Raw genomic sequence first — 15,216 nt, forward strand, 5'->3', positions numbered from 1 at the left:
CCACAGAGAATCTCTAATCACCTCAAAATAAAAAGCTTAACTTATGTACCCGCACTTTGACAACTGTTAAAACTAAATTATTAAAAACCCATCAGTACATGTTCAGCAATGCGCAGGTGAGAACCAAACTTCACAGCAGAAAGCTGTGCAGCTGGCAGCCCCGCCCCAGAGCACACGGAGCGACCAGGTCCACACTGGAGGCAGGGCAGCACGAACTGTCTCAGGAAGAATGAGGAGACTATTCCAGAAGGAAGACAAAGTCCCACTCAACGCTGAGTCTAGCCTTTGACGGCTGAAAGCAAGAATTCAGCCAACCTTTCTCAGAACCCATCACACAAACAGCAAAGTCACAGTGACTCTGAACAGACTTGATCATTTTATGTAACTTTCTTTTATGAGACAACCCATGACCAATACATCCAGATGATATTATGTGTGTGGGTGCACATGCTCCCCCACACACGTGCTCATGCACTCACTTGTTTACCATGATGGCAAAATATTTAGGGTTTCCTCAGGAAAGGTATTTCCCTAAACCTCAGCCATCTGGCTACATGACCATCAGGCCCGCATGGAGCAGCTTAGCCCCCGCATCCTAAGGGTCACGGGGCCAAGAGGAAACTACCCCAGCAATGCTTTGTTTCTTCCCCATTTTTAACTGAATGAAACCTGTATCAGGATGTATCAGTACTAACTGGGGAAATAAAATTTTACAAACCTACTATAATTCACAGCACACGGTACACACGCGCCTCACATTTGGATTAAACAACCCTACGTGAGCTGGTAACACACACCCTTCATTTACATGACGCTGGAGTAACTCTCCCTCTTTGATTAGCTTATCCTAACAATCACAGTCCCATTTAGCTAGAGTGTGTTTATTGACATAAGCACAAAAAATCAATTTCTATTACCTTCAAGAATATAAGAAACCATAAATTAAATAACGGGGTGGGTGGAAGCAGTTAGTTTCAACAATAACCTAACACAGTGAAACTCATTACACAATTCTGAAGCTCACAAACAATGACCCACTGCACTGAGAAAGAGGACAGAGAAGGAGAAAGAAGAGCAAGTGGTGAACGAAGCAAGGGAGGCAGGAAAAGTCCTGCGACGTGAAGAGAATGCACAGGGAAGCCTGAGACAGAGCAAGACCGGGAGCCACGCAGCACTGAACACAGCTTTCCCTGCAGATCGACTCTGATTCAGTTACCTGAGTCCCGGCATCGAGCTGCCTCAAAGACCAGTAGATAAACTTCACGAAAGGCTCGTGAAGCCTGGCATTCACAAAGGGCAACCACTGCAGCTGCTCTGTCATCAGAGGCAAAAGCTAAAGATGAAATGATGGAAAATATAAACACACAGTTTTCAGACATCTGAAATTATCACAGTTTTCCAAAAATTATTTTTCCAAAAGAAAAGAGTTCTCTAACAAAAAAAATCTCTACTTTAAAATTAAGTGCAATACAATAAGAAAACACACATTTGAGACATTACATATATATTTCCTTGACCTACCAATACCACACCTAGAATTTTAAAATTAACTTATATAAACACACATCTGAATCTTTTGTTGTTGTTCAGGTGCTAAGTTGTGTCTGACTCTTTGTGATCCCATGGATTACAGCATAAACTTCTGGTACATGTATAACCATTAACTGATAATGACATCTTTATTGCCATGGCATAGTCTGAGGTGATAAAAGCAGGTTTCAAAAGTGTGATAAGATCCTCTTTATATAAAATATGTCTATTGAATTTACACTGACAGAGATAAGAAAAGATGTTTTTTAAAAAGTATTAACAGTGAGATTTCAGTAACTGGAAAGATGCTCACTTTCCTCTTTATATGTCTTTCATAAACATTTTAATGTTAATTTGTAAAAATAATACACATTTTAAAAAAAGAACATTGACTCAACAGTATGTTATTTTGTTGAAAGTTTAAGACCACAAAGATACAGTCTAAGCCTTTGAGGAAATAATCCCACTTCTGCTATAACAGCCTAAGAAAATTACCTAAAATAAAACCTTCCAAAAGCTCACATACAAAAATAGTGTTACAATGATTTGAAAAAAATGGAAGTGACTTAACAGCCTAACAAAGGGAAATAGCTAGGTCAGGTGAATAGCTACTCAGTGGACTAAAGATGATGAACAGAAAATATTAATGATAAAAATTAAGTAAAAGTAATAAAAGCAAGGATGTAAAATCATATGTAATTGGACCACAGACATAATAAAGACACACCAGACCTCGGACAGCAGCTCTGGGACACCCTCTCCACGCACCACCCACCTCTATTCCGCGACCCCAACCCGATACACCCTTTTTGACTTCTGAGACCCAGCTCCCCCCACCTCTCTGCTCACTTTCAGGGACCCCTACTGGCTGGTTCTCAGTCACCTGGTCACCTGCTCCTCAACTCAGCCAATTAGGATTCATGCCTCCAGCATCCACACCCAGTTCAGGCATCTCTGCAGAGCTCCATCCCCATGGCAACACCCACCAGACACAAGCAGGCTAGTCTCCAGCTCAGCTGCCTAAAACTATCTAGCCAGAGGGCAGAGGTGCAAACCCAGATCTTGTGGTTTCCTACCTGGAGTGAATGCTGCCAACATGCATTCCAGTGCAAAATCAACAGCTGGGAGCCAACCTTGAGACCCCGCAAAAGTACGGGATCCATCACCAAGTCCCACCAAGTCCCAAGTATGCAAAGTTGCATACTTTTGTACTGGCTTCCCCAATGGCTTACGTAGTAAAGAATCTGCCTGCAATGCAGGAGACACAGGAGACCAGGAATCGATTACTGGGTTGGGAAGATCCTCTGGAGGAGGAAATGGCAACCCACTCCAGTACTCTTGCCTGGAAAATCCCTCAGATGGAGGAGCCTAGTGGGCTGCAGTCCAAAGGGTCGCAAAGGGTCTGACACAACTGAATGATTAACGTTTCACTTCAAAGGTGTACGTCCAGAACAAGTTAATATATAATAATCTTTATTTGAGGATGACGACAAGAACCTGGTGCTCCCTCGGGCTATGGCTGGAGGTGTAGTTCCGTGGTCAGCTGGCTGTTAGCAGAAGGTCACCCCAGCCTGGTTATGACCCTCCTGCCTCCTTCTCTTGCCTTCACGGCTGGTAAGGGTGAGTGAGCCTCTGACTGACTCTACAGTAGCCTCTTGTGTCTGGTCTGAAGTGCTCTGTGGTTACTGAACCCACCCGGATCACCCTGGGTTAATCATCACTTTAACCAAAGCTCCAACACTTGGCCACCTGATGCAACGAGCCGACTCATTAGAAAAGACCATGATGCTAGGAAAGATGGAAAGCAGGAGAAGGGGACAACAGAAAACGAGATGGTTGGATGACATCACCAACTCAATGGACATGAGTTTAAGCAAGTGCTGGGAGATGGTGATGAAAAGGGAAGCCTGGTGTGCTGCAGTCCATGGGGCTGCAAAGAGGTGGACACAACTGAGTGACTGAACAACAATCTCCACTTGGGGGTGAGTGGATAAGTAACTTTAATTCACTTTGGCAAAGTGATGTAACATCCATGGGCTCTAGGGGCTTAGGTTATGAATATCTCTACGGCCATTATCCTGCCCAGAACAAAAGGCATTCAGAAGAAACTTTTTAGGTAAGGATGGAAACAATTTCCCAAAATGAAACTGCTTCCTGTATGTAATAATTCTTTAAGTAAAACAAACAACCTCAGATATCCAATCTTCAGAGTTTTTAATGTATTTCTTGTAGAATACAACAGTCAACCTCTAGTAACAATTTATATTGACTGTAAATATGAATAGCAATATCCAAATTAATGTTTGTAATTTAAGAAAATGGTCATTTGTCTTTAATAAAGAGAAGCCTTTTGAAAATAGTTTGTTCTTTCATGACAAAAGGCAAAATAAAATTATTTTAGTGAGATGTGAATCCTAAAAAGATGCATTATCAGGAATTGTTCATATCACTGATTACCTGCCTAACTCTAAAATATAATTATTTTGCCATTTTTTGGAGTAGGTTTTTAATTTCTGGTCTTCCTTTAAAAGGAAATTCCCATCATGTTATAAAAATACACACAGGAATTCATGTGGATTAAATCTAAAATGAGTCTTTTTACAACAGACTGTTGGTATGATCAACTTTCTATCAAAAATACTTTCAATATTTATTCTCCTGCAAAATACACCACAGCCTTCCTTTTTTCACTCTTCACGTCTCTACTGAGTTATGACTCAAATTATTTCAAATTAAAAACAAACCTTCACACACTTCTCCTGAATATCACTTCTCTGAGAAGCAAATGTGGGTAGTGGTTTTTCACCATCCATTCCAGATTCCTCATTTTTCAATTTGCTAAGGTGATGATCTGAAATCCAGTCCATGAAGACAGTTAAAAGTTCATAAACTTGTCCATTAAGTGATACCTTTAAGCAAAAAATTAAAGCAAGCATTTATTTCAATTCACAGCTTGCTATAACTTCAAAGGCAAGTTTTACATTTGTTAAGTGATTATGGAATAATTTATTTAAACTGCTTCCATAAAACATGCATTGGATTGCAAAGCTTCTCCAAATGGAAGAAATTCCAAATCAAATCTCTCCAGTTAACATCAGACACATGTTAAATGCTGGCTGACAGAAGGGGGAGACCCACCACAATAAGGACATTGAAAGAACTGTACCTTATTACCAAGAGAGAGAATTTTCATTAAAATTCTTTATCCAAGTTTGATAATGAAGAAAAGCAAAATTGGCCTTAATTCAAAGGCATGAACCACCCATACCTAAGATTTTAACAAATTTAAAGGTTTTAAAAGCTAAATAATTTCCACCATGGAACTTATCTTCCTCCCCCAAAAGCTGTTTTTCTTTACATTGTACCATTCTATAAAATGGACATGAAAATTTTTTTCCTGGAAACCCTGTTCTTTGAGAGTCTACACAAATGGGAAGAAAACAAGAACCAAATGCCATAAAAAACCAGTACAAATTCAACTCAACTGACTTCCATGTTCCTTCAAACCACTTTTAATCATTTTAAGTCGATGTTTATCACACGTCTGCCTTAGGGAACTATGCCAGATTTAACTTTAGACAGAGAAGTACAAGAGCAAAGTAATAAAAAAGGCATAGTTCAGCAGACAGCAATCCACAAAAACAAAAACAGATGAAGGAAAACAAAGTTACATTATTCTGAACAAGAGTAATCTTTAACTTTTTCAATTTTCTTCAAATAGGAACTTTTGATGAAAACTACAATCATCTTGAGTATCTAAGAATCTCCACTTTTTCTACTTTAATTTTAATTAAAATTTTTTTCCACAACTAGCATCCTCTTTAATAAAACATGGAAGCTATGTAGCAGGAAACGGGTGGGCGAGTAAAACAGGACCTCTCCCAGCCACTAAGCCCTCTGCACACAGCCCGTGCGCGGCAGACGGGGGGTTTGGGTGTGGGGAGGCAGCTACAGGCTGGGGCAGCCTTTTCAGGAGTGGAATGTGGGGTCCAGGCAAGTCTGCAGTGAGATATCACTACTATCCACTGGAAAGACGAAAATAAAAAGGACTGGAAACATCAAATATGGATGAAGCTATGGTGCAACAGAACAGACTGCCAGCAACGGTACAAATAACATGACCTCTTTGGAAAACTGGCGGCTGTCCCAGAAGTTAAACCTATGTGTACCTTTTGACCCAGAAATTCCAGTCTTGGCTTTATTTCCAAGAGGGATGGAAACACATGTCCACAAAGAGCCCTGTACACTGATATTCTTAGCAGCTGAATATTTTGCTCTGTTTTTAAAACAAAAGCATATCTGAAATATTATGATACTTTTCTAAAAAGAAATTATTACGGTGAATACTTTCATAACAAAAAGAATGTTTGATAAATTGGAAAAAAAAAAAAAAAAAAGAAAGAACAACGAGAAAAATGTCCTGGCTTTGCAGTAGAGAAATGTTCAACCATACCTTACAAGGTTTTGAAGCTGGTACTTTTTCCTGCTTTAAACTTTTTGCTTCATGAGTGGCCTGGGGATTGCCTTTCAGTCTCTGTATTGTCATGAACTCATACTTCCTCTGCGACAGTACATATCCACGAATTAAAGAAAAACGGTATCAGAAGTGAGACCAAGACAGCCATTTCAGATTTCACTTGTGTCTCAAGAGCAGAGCAGGTTCCTTACCTGTAAATTGTCTAAGCGAGCTTGAACTCTTTTGGCCTGAACCTCCAGCTTCCTGTTTTCTTCACTCACTTCATTCAACTAAAGCAGGAAAATAACAAGACATTTCAATAGAAACCTCAAGCTGATTTCCTACTGAAGTTTTCCCAGGATACTATCTTATCTTGTCTATCACCAGGCAACACAACACACAGAGGCAGCACCTGCGATTAAAGATCACAGCAAAACCACCACTGGGCCCTAAAACATGAAGAGTGTCTAGAAAGTTTGCTTAATTCTACGAAAAACGTTCAAGCCTCCTAACATCTTAAATGAAGACATTTTAACAGGGAACGTCCTTTTTCTGAGTTTTCTACTGAACTATAATATACATACGTGAAGATGCACAAACCACGTAACAATGTAGTGAATTACTGGGACTGGAGTTCATGTCTGTGTAACTCAGGAAAAGTGCCTTCTTCACCATGTGGGTCTTCCCACCCCACATGCAACACAGCCTTCAACTTCCTTCCATCCTCTTTAATTGCTTTTTAAATCATGTTTTGCACGTTTTGTGTGTTCTGTGCATGTATAATCTCTTAGGTTTATGCCTTCACAGCCAATGCTTCTTGATGCTACTACCCATAGCATCTTTCAATAAAGAGTATCTGGTTATTGTTGATATGCAGAAATACACTTGCTTTTTAAAAAAATTTAAATTTATCTTTTTAATTGAAGGATAAATGCTTTACAGAATTGTACTGGCTTCTGCCAAACATCAACATGAATCAGACATACACATACATACGTCCCGACTTTTACTGAACCCATATCCGAATAGTCTCCTGAATTTGTTTAATTCTAGTAACTTATCTGTATGCTCGTCTGGACACCGACTATATCTGTGCATAATCACGTCATCAGAGGCTAATTCTCATTTCTTCCTTCCCAATCCTGACCTCTCCTTGCTACGTGGACCAGGACGTTAGTTCAAAGATCCCCGGAATCAGGAACAGTGAACACCTTCCTTGTTCTGATCTCAGAGGGAAAAGATTTCAGTAACTTATGTTAAGTGTGAGTGTTGTCAGGATTGTTTCTTTTTGTAGATACTCTATGAGAATTAAGTTCTCTTCTATTCCTAGTTATTGTCTTGAGTTGGTGCTGAATTTTAAACCAAAGAATTATGATTCTTTTCTTTTTATCAGATGATGTGTTAATTTTCAAATGATAAATGACCCCTGTATTCCTCAGATAAATCCACTGAATGACATTACACTTTTTAGGTAGCTCTAGATTCAACTTGCTGATATTAAAATTTTTGCATATACACTCATTGGAGACTGGCTGCATTTTTCTTGTCGTGCTGACAGGTTTAGACTCAAAGTTCTGCCTGGCCTCCTATGACAGGAAAGAGAGCCTTTCTCTTTTATGTTAATCATGTCTGTGATATTTCCTCCAGGAGTACTGTTCCTTCTTTGAAGGTAAGGTGCCTTCTTTGTCTCTGATTTTATCTTTACCTAAAGTTTTCACATCTTAAAACAGCGTACCAGTATGGTGTTCCTCAACATTTATCCTCCTTAGGTTAACAGAATTTCTTAAAATCTGTGGGCTGGCAGGCTTCACCAACTTGTGGATAGTATCCTTTCACATTCTGCCTCTCTATCTCACCAAGTACTTTGGAAACTCCCATGTTAACTTCTTCACTATGTTCCCTGTGCCTCTCAGGTGAAGTGTTCAACCTTTCACTATGCATATCAACAGGCTCTACCCCTTAGCAATGCACACATCCACCCCAGTCACTACACACTCACCAAACACATGCCCATCAGGATCATAGTCACCTGAGAGCCAGGTACAGGCAACAATGACCCCATGCTAGCAATCAGAAACTCTTCTCAAGAGCGTGAGACAAGACTGCAATGGGAGAACAGTCTCTCCAAGGATAAGAGAACTCCAGACAAAGTGGGTCAAGGTCATACTCTCACTGCGGGAGGGCAGACAGTTCAGAAATGACAAAGAATCAGATCCAGCGAGAACTGGGGGACCTGGTTATCACCGCCATGGAGATAGGTTATAACAAGTGGGGACTACAGAAATCAGAGAGACAGAGAAGAACACACAGCTGGCTAAGGAGTTCGAGGTGCACACGCTTGAGAGTCCACATTCAGCCCCCTGCTGGAATCCATAAGTTCCCCACCCTGGACCTCAGCTGCTAAAATGCCAAGGTTCACCCGTTTGTGCTCATCCATGCTTCCCTCCCCACAACAAACACACCATCACTCTCCTGTCCCTCTTCACAAAACCCTGCACTTCAAAACTGGCAAAGGGGAGCAGAAAAAAAAAAAAAAACAACAACAACTAGCAAGAACCTGGTGCAACCTGAGTATGATGGAGCACTGAGCTGACCCATAGCTCTGCATACAAGGTACAGTGCAGTGTGACACAGTGGGTGTGAGCTCGCCACAGCTCTGCATATGTAACAGAGTGCACAGCAGTACGATGCGGTGGGTGTGAGCTCGCCACAGTTCTGCACGCATACATAGTGCAGTGCAGTGTGACGTGGTGGGCATGAGCTTGTGCTCCCAGCACAGGATCCACACACAACAGACACTCCAAAAATACACAGTGGTGTTTAACAGCCAGGTCAAGAATAGCACAAAGCTACAACTCAGCACCTGAAGTCCCCAGGTTAGCACGTTTTCTTTTGCTTGTTTTTAATCTAGTCACTGCTCTTAACAGTTTGAAAAATTCCAAGTTGTCCAATAGCTCAGCTAGTTGTCAGAACAGATGATAAGAAACCAAGAGCTAGCTTAACTATTCTATATTCAGAAGTATTTTATAATAAAGCTAACAAATAAAGATGATAATCAAGGTTTTCTCTACACAGAATATGCTCTAAGATTCTGACTTGAACTGGTTAATCTATACAGTTCTGAGAATGTCTCATAATCTAACACAGATAAACTAGGTCTTACCTGTTTCTTTAAGCTATCATTCAATCCTTTCAATGCATCAAAGGAAGACCTCAGCCTTTTGCTTTCCTTATTTCTCTCTCTAAGAACTTCAGTTAAGTGCTCAACTTCTGCATCATGTTGCTAGGAGGGAAAAAACAGAGATTCAATATCACTAATGCTACTGAACATAAGTTACATAAAAATTACAACTCTCTGGGGCTTCCCTGGTGACTCAGTAAAGAATCTGTCTGCCAATGCAGGAGACAAGGGTTCAATCTCGGATCTGGGAAGACCCTACATGCCTCAGAGCAACTAAAGCCCTTCCACCACAACTACTGAGCCTGTGCTCTAAGTCTGTGCTCCACAGTGAGAAGTCACTGCAATGAGAAGCCGCCCACACACTGCAACTAGAGTAGCCCCCGCTCATCACAAGTAGAGAAAAGACGGCGCAGCAACCAAGACCGAGTGCAGCCAAAGACAAATATATAAAATTACAAGAAATAAATAAAAAATAAAAACTAGCCTTTAAAAAAAATTACAACTCCTTGAATCACAAGGACTTTAATCAGTATATTTAAGCATAATGGCTGACACTGCAAGTAATTTATAAAAACTGGATAATCAACCAACTTAATAACAAAGAACTAAAAATGTATGTTAAATACCTATTAAAACATATTACACAAGTTAAGTAGCATTAAGGCTATTTTCTGGTCCTGCTCAGAAAAACCTCCAACAGAAACTCACTGAAATAATTTCTGACATCATGGAATGATAAAGGAGTTCTGATCCTTTCAGGAGACTAGTTAATTATTCATAGCTTTGTGAATTAAAATTTAAGGTTTAAATTAGCCCTCTGGAGAAGAAATATTCCACACATAGAACTGTTCTCATAAATTAGCTAAAATTGTTGTGCATCTCAGAAAACTTACATAGATAATAAAATTTCCTGAGCCCCAAACGATTTGACTTTCCTTAACCACTTTCATAAATATTAAAATAAATTTCCCCTATAATTATATTCAAATAAGAGCATGTTTAGATTTGCGAATACTTACATAGTTTCTTTCACTTTTTACTCTCAGATTTATTCATAATGTATTAAAACAAATAAATTTCCCAGGAAATCAAGAAACCGATTTCCTTCTTCCAAGTAATCATCCAGGTCCCACTAAAATAAAGCACTTAGCTTTATACCTCCTATGAGCAGCAAACAGACAAATCCAAAGAGAAAGAACCAAGGCTGAAATGAAGATGGAGTGCATGGAAAATCCAAGCTCGTTAAAAAAAATCAGCTGTGTGAAATTTTATGATTAAACGACTCCTTAAGTAACTCAGACATGGCCACAAAGACAACACTTATTTTAAAAGTAATATTAACATTCTCAACTGCACAAATTTTCCACCTCCAGAAGATATTAAGACCATTTGACACGGGTTCCTTTTCCAGAAGGATAAGCCCACCGCGCTCCGCTTCTCTTACTGATCACAACTAAAGCCACACAAAGAACACAGAAAGCAACTACTAAGGAAAGTCAAAAGAAAACAAGCAGGGAGTTGCAGAAAGGAGGAAAAACCTGGGCAAACAGCCCTCAAGAGGCTCTGTTTCCCCATTCCTCCAACAGCCTTGCCCCACGGCAGGCCCTAGCCCTGCTAATTGCAGAGAAATGGCTTTGCTTTCTAGGGCTGGAAACAGGAAGAGGGGACCCATGATCCACGAATGTGCTCAAATCCAGCTCACCTCTGAGCTGCTGAAAGCAAGGGGCAGAGACAGGAGCTCAGGTGACAACAAGCCTACCCCAACCCCCGCCCAACACCCCACAGGCATGTTAGGGACCCAGAGCATCACAGCAAAGGCTGAGAAGCCCAGCCTCAGGCTCCCAGCGGTGCCTGCACCACACAGGCTCCAGAACAACGACAAAGGCTCTGGGAACTGAGTGAATATGGTAAGACACAGCCTGAACTCAGCTGCGCACAGTACTATCAGGCTTCCAGAGGCTACGCTAGGATCATCCCAGGTCTACAGAAGATGAGTGACGTCCAAAGGAGTGTTGCAACCGGCCTCTGCAGTCAGTGCCACGCTCACCTCCTTCATGATCTGGAACCTCATGAGGACCTCTTCTCTGACGTCTTTCACTTCACTCAAGGCACCTTCATGTCTGAAGAGCAGCTCTTCCCTCTCGACCAGAAAACGTTCTCGCTTCTGAAGCTCCTCAGCAAATTCCTGCTGGGCTGCAGTCTCACACTGTGGGCAAGGATAGAGTTAGTGCTCCAGGAAGCTCACTCCACTGAGCACGAGCCAGGGGAGCGCAGAGCAACGACCATACAGCAGAGCACGCGGGAACCCTGCAGGCCACCAATGCCAGGATCGGTCAGCAGACTCCAGCGCGAGGACCTGAGAGAATCCAGGGTGCAGACAAGGGGGGGCACCATGGGGAGACCCCCCACTATCCCTCCCAGCTCCCCATCGCCCCTGGGAAGAACGGCTCACACCTGCAGAGGAGCCCCTCCAACATTCCCCCTCCAATCAGCAGAGCAGGCTCCAGTGGAGCCCAGAAATCGTCTCACATCCCCTACATTCCCACGGCCATGCGAGCCTCCCCCAGAGCCCATCAGCTCCCACAGCCTCTGAGCAGAACAGAGGACAGGGCAAGGTTGTGGCCTTACAAAGGGAGGTTGGGCTTCCAATGCCTTGGCCTCCTGACTTCCCACCTGGACAAACTTCTCTAAAACATTGTCCTGGTTGGCTGCACCCTCCTCAGTGCACTTCAGTCTGGCCTCAACCCCCGTCCCCCCTGAACCAGCTTCCGAATCACTGACCCTCAGTCCCGCTCCAGCCCTGGCTTCACCCGTCCCTCCCTCTGGTCCCCTCCTCCCTGGCTGCCATCCGGGCAGCGCTGAGCCCACACCTGCAGCTTCTGGTGAATCTGGAGCAGCTCGTCGTAGATCTGGCTGACCTGACGGGGCAGCAGGCCTGGCTTCCGTGGGGCCCTGGATGCAGGCCAGCCAATATGCTTGGAAGGGGAGTCGCTGCCATCACTACAATAGTCAGCCCAGCTCTTTGAACGTGAGGCCACGTTAGCTGGCCAGGCATTGGCTAAGAGAACAAAATTTAAATTAAAAACTTAGTTTACAGTTTTAAATATCCTCATTGTATTGTTAAAATGTTTCAAGTACTATATGCAGAAAAGAAAAAGAGGACACAACCAACGGTTTACATTTAGAAAATGTGGGTGAAAGCCATCCAGAAATTCTCTGTGGCCTTTTTGCAACTTCTCTGTAAATCTAAGACTATTTAAAAAATGAGCGGGTAACTGCCTTGACAAAGAGATGGAGAGTTACCTCAGGAGCCCTGACACGTGCTCTTTGCTCCCTTACACCAAACTAACCACCAATCCAGTGTTCATCACTGCTTCTTTGACATTTAAAAAACCGTTTTTGTTTTAAAACTTTATGTGATGTCTATAATTAATCATATAATTACATAATCTCGATAATCTCCTCCGTTAAATCATGGGCTCCAGTGTTAATGGTGGCAGCAGGTTCACGACCCTCCATGGCCTTAGCCTTTGACAATACCTTGTGACCGCCAAGCTGCACTGTCTGCACAGAGGCTGGGGAGCCTTGCTCCTGGCAGCCATGGTGAGAGCTCCTGCCGTTACTGCGCACATTCAACTGTGTGTCCAACTCTTTGTGACCCCATGGACTGTAGCCCACCAGGCTTCTCTGTCCATGGGATTCTCAGGCAAGAACAGTGAAGTGGGTTGCCATGCCCTCCTCTAGGGGATCTTCCCAACCCAGGCATCAAACCCTCGTCTCTTAAGTCTCCTGCATTGGCAGGTGGGTTCTTTACCACTAGTGCCACCTGTGATCCCAAATCAGTTACCAAAGTACCCCCTGCCCCTGCAACCCTAGCAGTGGAGGTGAGCACCCCCCGCACTGCTCCTCCCTGGCACTGGGCTGTTGGCACTCATGCTCTGCTCACAATGAGCTGACTTTCACCTGCACTGGCCGGCAGCTGAGGAGCCGCCCCCGGCTTTAAGGAGGGGGTCTCCATGGTACTCCCCATCGTGGACAGACCAGGGGAGCCAAGATAAAAATAGGAATTTTTAAAAAAGAAAGTGTTTCCTGTTCCCCAGCTCCACAAGCACCCTTCAAGGGAAACACTCCATGCTCTGCCTGCCTCCCCAGGCTCCCAGCCCACCAGCCCCGGGCCGTAACAGTCCTTAGTACTGTCAACTTTTAAACACACTTAACATTTTGTATATGTTATCTTGTATTCTCAGTTGTTTCCAGTGGGAAAATCCATCACACACATGCAGCCAGGTACATAGAGAGCAACTGCTGACTCAGGGTGAAGGAGGCCAGGCCTCAAGTGACCTGGCCTGTTTTCCTAAAATGTATAAGGGTTAATCACCTACTACCACAATCTTAGGGCATCCCAGGTGGCTCAGTGGTAAAGTATCCGCCTCCCAATGCAGGAGACATGGGTTTAGTCCCTGGGTTGGGAAGATCCTCTGGAGGAGGAAATAGCAACCCACTTCAGTATTCTTGCCTGGGAAATTTCTTGGACAGAGAAGCCTGGAGGGCTACAGTCTGTGAGATCACAAAAGAGTCAAAACACGACTTAGCAACTAAACAACAACCACAATCCTAATTCCTAAGAAATACTGATAAGAAAAAGAACTGAAAAAATTATAATATTCATGGAGTATTAAGTTATTTTTGATAAACTTCGACAATGTGGAAATTCTACTGGAAAATCATGAAGTTTATTTTCCTCTTCTCCTTTAACTTAATGACAAGCACAGCAACCAGTTCATGGCTTACAAAGACCCAGGACAAAGAAATGCACACCTTGAGAACTAGGGTTACGACTACAGGGTAAGCTTTAGTGCCCTACTTGACAGAGCTGCTGTTTAAATGACTGTTTAAGTGAGATGAGCATTTCTCATCTCTGAAATGAGCATTTCTCTTACCTTTGTCTGTCTCTTTAAAGGACTGCCTGTTTATTTTGGAAGTACTAACTCTAGAATCATTGCCGGTGAACTCTTCTTCTGTTTCTGGTTCTTTCAAATCTTGAAAAGAATCCAGTTCATCATCTAGGCTTTAAAGAAAAATAAATCACAGCATTCTGGAAGATTTATACAGCCATTTAAAGAAGGGGAGACTGCTTCAAATATTAGCAGCATAACAACTGAAAAAACGTAACAAGTAAACATTTTTTAAAATGCAAAAGGAAAAACTGTAAACTACCAGTCATGATGCTAAAAACTCACACGTGTGAACTTTCCTCACATTCAGACATGCTCAACTGCAAAGTACACCCTTCCTCTTGACCCCGTATTGCTGTGAGGTGGATTGAACAGGCTCTGTGTCTCTAATTCTATTAACAACTGCAAGAATGAGTGTTGAAGGTGGGGAAACTGAGTCTTAAGTTAAATAACCGACAGGGTAACTGACAGGTGACGTAACTAGCAAAAGGTGAAGCAGAACTAGAATCCCAGATGTTCCCTCCAAAAAGATCATCTGAATGTTGGCATTTCCAGAGCCAGCTGTTAAAAGGGAATATGCTGCAAGTCACAAAAGACAACTTAAATTTTTCAGGAATTCTCTGGCAGTTCAGTGGTTAGGACTCTGTGCTTTCACCGCCCAGGGCCCAAATTTAATCCCTGGTCTGAGAACTAAGATCTCAGAAGCTTCGCAACACTACCATAAAGAAAGAAAAAGAAATTCTAGTAGCTACTTTAAAAACATAAAAAGACATGAAATTTTAAGTGTATTATATTTAATCCAATATATCTAAAAGACAATCATTTTAGCATACAATCAATATTAAAAATAAGATACTTTACATTCTTTTATCTATCTTGAAAATGCAGTGTTTATTATTTACTTACAGCACAACTTAATTCAGACCAGCCCCTTTTCAAGCACTCAATAGATACAGGTGCTGGGCAGCCCTGTAATTCCACACTAGATCACAACAAGGAACTGGTGGGAAAACTGTCCAAAGTTAAAACCTTTCACAGTCCTAAAGCTTCAACTTGAAACCATACCCAGACCATTTAAAGAAGATAAAACTATC

General features: G+C 42.2%; 1 protein-coding gene across 8 annotated transcripts in view; it reads right to left on the minus strand.

Moving 5' to 3' along the window:
- The window catches only part of CCDC138 (coiled-coil domain containing 138), a 29,991-nt gene that overhangs the window by 11,355 nt on the left and 3,420 nt on the right, over positions 1 to 15,216 (minus strand). For 7 of the 8 annotated variants that reach the window (XR_011569272.1, XM_019970224.2, XM_019970222.2 and 4 more), the window contains exons 4-11: positions 14,108 to 14,230; positions 12,038 to 12,225; positions 11,215 to 11,373; positions 9,150 to 9,269; positions 6,199 to 6,276; positions 5,984 to 6,091; positions 4,275 to 4,439; positions 1,217 to 1,333 (exon numbers count right to left, since the gene is read on the minus strand). Coding sequence is in view for 7 of the 8 variants with exons in the window: in XM_019970224.2 (XP_019825783.1) it covers positions 1,217 to 1,333; positions 4,275 to 4,439; positions 5,984 to 6,091; positions 6,199 to 6,276; positions 9,150 to 9,269; positions 11,215 to 11,373; positions 12,038 to 12,225; positions 14,108 to 14,230 (1,058 nt within the window). In the remaining variant the exon portion in view is untranslated. The remainder of the gene's footprint in view (positions 1 to 1,216; positions 1,334 to 4,274; positions 4,440 to 5,983; positions 6,092 to 6,198; positions 6,277 to 9,149; positions 9,270 to 11,214; positions 11,374 to 12,037; positions 12,226 to 14,107; positions 14,231 to 15,216) is intronic. The other variant, XM_070798753.1, reaches the window with a different exon arrangement.

The sequence above is a fragment of the Bos indicus genome, chromosome 11, assembly GCF_029378745.1.
Source record: "Bos indicus isolate NIAB-ARS_2022 breed Sahiwal x Tharparkar chromosome 11, NIAB-ARS_B.indTharparkar_mat_pri_1.0, whole genome shotgun sequence".
Classification (NCBI taxonomy): Eukaryota; Metazoa; Chordata; class Mammalia; order Artiodactyla; family Bovidae; genus Bos; species Bos indicus.